At 34.5% G+C, this 5,051-nt stretch overlaps 1 protein-coding gene across 1 annotated transcript; it reads left to right on the top strand.

Annotated features, from left to right (window-relative positions):
- Positions 1–3,486: 3,486 nt before the first annotated feature.
- On the top strand, positions 3,487–4,475 carry LOC132799703 (uncharacterized mitochondrial protein AtMg00810-like). The gene is made up of 2 exons (XM_060812165.1): positions 3,487–3,629; positions 4,046–4,475. The coding sequence occupies exons 1-2, from the start codon at positions 3,487–3,489 to the stop codon at positions 4,473–4,475; spliced, it is 573 nt and encodes a 190-aa protein (XP_060668148.1).
- Positions 4,476–5,051: the final 576 nt, after the last annotated feature.

The following is a 5,051-nucleotide window of genomic DNA, read 5'->3' on the forward strand; positions in this document are numbered from 1 at the left end:
AAATCCACCGAGAATAATATATAATTAATTTTTTCCCAAATCATAAAATCAATCAAATCATATTCCAAGGGTATAATTATATGATTTGAAACCACCAAACTTAAACCAATATTTTCCTTGAAATATTTAAACCAAATCATGCCCAAAAATAATATTAAAAATCCAAATACACTTAATTAAATGAAAACACCTTACTCATACGTAACGAATACAATTAAATCACAATAATAAAATCAAGAATTCCTTAATAAACCAAATTTCCATTTAGCATCAATAAATATAATAAAATTTAAATCATAATTTCATAAAATTAGTCTCTTTCATAATAATTCAATTCAACACAATTTGGCATCTTCAATATAAATAATAACTTAGTTAAATATCCAACACATAAAATTCATTCTTTAAATATTTAATTAACACAAAATATACTTAATTTAACAACCCAAAATATAAATATGAGGCAATATATATACTAAATCAACATAACTTAGCATCACAAATTTAAATAGCAGTTTCTTAAATATTAAACACATATGATCTAATAAATTCTATATAACGAATATATTTAAATCACATTAAAATAACACATTAAAATCAAATAACAATATCTCTTAAAATTTAAAACATATATGATATACTTCAAAATTTTGAATGATATAAAATACATATGTATAAATGTCTTGATGCACACAAGTACATAGATATATATATATATATATATATTCACACACACACATATATATCCACATATATATATATATATATATAATTATGTATTTTCATATAACATCACACATCTCCATATATATATATATATATATATGGCCATTAACAATACATATAAATATATATATATATACATACATATATGCATCCTATGTTTACCGTACATGTGTATATATATATATATATATAAATCTATATACATGCTACCTATAATTTTTGTATAATAATTCCAATCAACATAACAAGTAAACTCACAAAATCTATAACAATCCTTTTACACCTTCTGCTTAATATTATCAACATTGTCCACTCGAATTTGATAGAAAATCAGATGAACCCGTATGGCCTAAACTGCAAATTTGGGATTTTTCAATATCTTGACAATTAATTCAATTTAACCATTCCTTTAGCCTCTAACAATCATTAAGAACCCAAATGTAATGGTAATTGGATAAGGACTTGTCCAATCTCTATCCAATTTCAATATAAACACAACCTAGCCCCATCAATGGCAACTTCCTAAATACTCAATTATAATTCACATTCTAGCTACCAATTTGAAGCTTATGATGAGAGCATCAAGAAGATACCTTCAATTGGTCCAACCACCACCGGAGGTCGCCGGAATCCTGTCGTGAGGTTGCTGCCAAAACGGGTCTCTTGTCATATCTCACGAATGAGCCAGATTTGAACCAATCCAAGCTTGGAAACAGATTCAGGGGGCCCAAATTCATGGGAAAGGACCAGTCACGCCGCCGATAGCCACCGGAAAACTGGCCAACAGGGAGGACGCCGGCCGTCGATGTTGGGAGCCGATCCCAGCACGTCCGTCGGCCAACCGGCCGGAGAATCGACGGCTGAGCTTGCCTGGTCGTGGGCCGTCTCGTCGCCTGGCGCATGTGGCCGTCCGATGGCCGGAAGAAAAGACGCAGACCGAGAGAGAGGGACCGGTCGGAAGGAAGAAGAAGAAAGTCCCCCCCGTGTTTTCCCCCCTTTTTTCCCCACGTGGGGAGAAGAAAAAAAAAAGAAAAAAGAAAAAAGAAATAAAATAAAATAATTAAATAATATTAAAATAATATTATTGTATAGAATAATAATAATAAAATAATGTGGTATTTAACCATAATTGACATGTGGCATCTCACCGTTGTGACACATGGCACCTTTTATTAAGTCACACGTGGCATACTGTTCACATATTTAAAAATAATATTAAAATGATACTGTATTTGAAAAACTCTACAGGTCCATAACTTTCAAACCACATGTCCAAATCGGACGTGCCGCTATTCTATGAACTCCTATCGACGAGTACTTTACAACCATGCATGAGTCAAAGCTCAACTTTGCATGAACAAAAAGTTAACTCTGGCACCCCTTGGACAGTTTGGACCTCAATTTGTCTTGCTCATAACTTTCAAACCGTAGCTCCGTTTTTAACGTACTACTAGTCTATGAACTCATGAAAACGTGTACTTTTTAATGGTACCTTGGTCAATGAAATTTTTCATCAGGAGCAAAGAGTCAACATTTGATCCCTTCTCGGTCAACGACGGTCAAACTCGGTCAACCTTGGTCAAATTTGAGAAATTTTTGGTGTACTTCGGGACAAGGTGTTACAATACCAAAGCTTGTAGAAATGATGAAGGTTTGTGAAGAATGTCAATTTGGAAAGCAGCATAGAGAAGTTTTTCAAAAGAATGGTGCATGGAGAGTAAATCAGTCACTACAACTAATTCATACTGATTTGTGTGGTCCAATGCAAACAAAGACACTTGCTGAAAACAGGTATTTTATGCTATTTGTAGATGATTGTACATGTATGGTGTGGGTGTACTTTCTATGAAACAAATCCAAAGCTTTTATCTATTTTAAGAAATTCAAAGCAATGGTTGAGCTACAAAATAGTTTTAAAATTAAATGCTTAAGAAGTGATAGAGGAGGAGAATTTCTATCTGCTAAGTTTATAAAATTCTGTGAATTTGAGGGAATTCAAAGGCAAATGACAATGGCCTACACTTCTCAATAGAATAGGATGGTTGAAAGGAAGAATCGAGTGGTTGTTGAAATGGCCAAGGCTATACTACATGATAAACAGATGCTCTATTATCTGTGGGGAGAAACTGTTCATACAGCTATGTATTTGTTAAATAGATGCCCCACTAATGCTTTGAATGGTGTAACCCCTTTTGAAGCTTATAATGGAAGAAAACCTAGTGTAGCACATTTGAAAATTTTTCTATCTCTTTGTTATATTCATGTACCAATTGAGACAAGGCAGAAAAGTGTAAAAGGAGATTTTATTGGCTATGGAACTTGCAAAAAAGGTTATAGGGTATTTGATCCTATAACTAAAAGATTGATTTTATCAAGAGATGTGGTATTCGATGAAAAAAATTCATGGGATTGGAAGAAAGATATGAAAAATGATGATGACAGGTCAAATTTAATAATCACGTATGTCTGTAAAGCTTCAGAAGAAGTGAATTCAGTGTTTGAAAATGGTTATCAAACACCAGAGAGGTCAGCACAAAGGGTGTTTAATTTAAAAAAGGAAGCAGTAGGGCCATTTCAAATACACATAAAAGCATAAATATGGATTCTGCACATACTGAAGCTAGTGAAATGCAAGCTGAATTTGACCACACACCAGTGAAATGGAGAAGTTTGTCTGATATTTTAGCAAAATGCAATAATTCCATCATTGAACCAGAAGACTATAATGAGGCAGCACAAGATCAGTCCTAGATTAATGCAATGACATATGAGTTGAAAATGATTAAGAAAAACAAAACTGGGGAGTTGGTGAATAGACCAACAGATAAGCTTGTAATTGGTGTTAAATGGGTGTACAAGACCAAACTCAATCTAGATGGCTCAATTCAAAAGAACAAGGCAAGGTTAGTGGCTAAAGGATATGCATAGAAACTAGGAGTGGATTTTAATGAGACTTTTGCTCCTGTTGCTAGACTCGATACTATCAGGACTTTGATTGCTCTAGTAGCTCACAAAAGCTGAAAATTGTACGAGCTTGATGTTAAATCTGCTTTTTTAAATGGTATGCTACAAGAGGAGGTTTATGTAGAACAGCCAGATGGTTTTGTCATTGAGGGACATGAAAATAAAGTGTATAAACTACACAAGGCATTATATGGGTTAAAATAGGCTCCTCGAGCCTAGTACAGTAAGATTGATGCACATTTCAGTAAGAGTGGGTTTCAAAAGAGTCAAAGTGAGGCTACTTTTTATACAAAACCAAGGGAGAAAAAGGAATATTGATTGCTGCTATATATGTCGATGACATAGTGTATACAAGGAATGATGATGAAATGCTACACTGGTTTAAGGAAGATATGATGAAAAGGTATGAAATGACAGATTTAGGATTGCTGCATCATTTTCTTGGTATGGGAGTAATACAAATAGGTTTAAGCATTTTCGTGCACCAAAATAAATATGCTTCTACATTGCTAAATAAGTTTGGCTTAACAAATTGCAATCCATTTCTCACACCATTGATTGCAAATGAGAAACTAAGCAAAGAAGATGGAAGTGGAGCTGCAGATGAAGAGTTCTATCGGAGAATTGTGGGAAGTCTTATGTATCTTACAGCTACAAGACTAGATATCATGTTTGCTGCAAATCTTCTAGCAAGATTCATGCATTGTCCCACAAAGAAGCATCTTGGCATAGCAAAGAGAGTACTAAGATATGTTAAAGGCACTCTAGACTATGGTTTACAGTAGGTCAAGGGAAGACAAATAATGTTAGTGGGATACTGTGACAGTGATTGGAGTGGATCTGTGGATGACACGAATAGTACATCAGGATATGCTTTTAGTTTTGGAAGTGGGGTGTTTTCATGGGCCTCGATCAAGCAAAGCTGTATTGCACTTTCTACTGTTGAGGCATAATACATAAGGGCCTAAGATGCAACTGCATAAGCAATTTGGTTTTGGTTTGTACTAGAAGATTTTGGTGAAATGCAAGTAGAAGCTACACCTCTGCACTGTGATAATACCTCAGCAATTGCCATTACTAGGAGCCGAGTTTTTCATCAGAAAACCAAGCATATTGACAGGAGGTACCACTTCATCAAAGAAGCTTTGCAAGATGGAATTGCAGACTTGACATATTGTGCCTCTAAAGAACAAGTTGCAGACATATTTACTAAGTCTTTGCCAAGGGACAAATTCAATTACTTAAGGGAAACGCTTGGAGTTGTTTCAGCATAAAGGTTACAGGAGAGTGTTGAAATATAACTTGCTGTACTGACGTGGAGGTTAATGCAGATGTGGATAAATGAGGCTGTATATGTCAGG

The sequence above is a fragment of the Ziziphus jujuba genome, chromosome 10 (genome assembly GCF_031755915.1).
Source record: "Ziziphus jujuba cultivar Dongzao chromosome 10, ASM3175591v1".
In the NCBI taxonomy this organism is placed as follows: Eukaryota; Viridiplantae; Streptophyta; class Magnoliopsida; order Rosales; family Rhamnaceae; genus Ziziphus; species Ziziphus jujuba.

Bases quoted from the DNA above. Each gene is read 5' to 3' on its own strand.
- LOC132799703 (XM_060812165.1), top strand. From the start codon at position 3,487: ATGACATATGAGTTGAAAATGATTAAGAAAAACAAAACTGGGGAGTTG. The intron at 3,630-4,045 runs GTTAGTGGCTAA...AGTGTATACAAG, and splicing joins ATTCAAAAGAACAAGGCAAG to GAATGATGATGAAATGCTAC.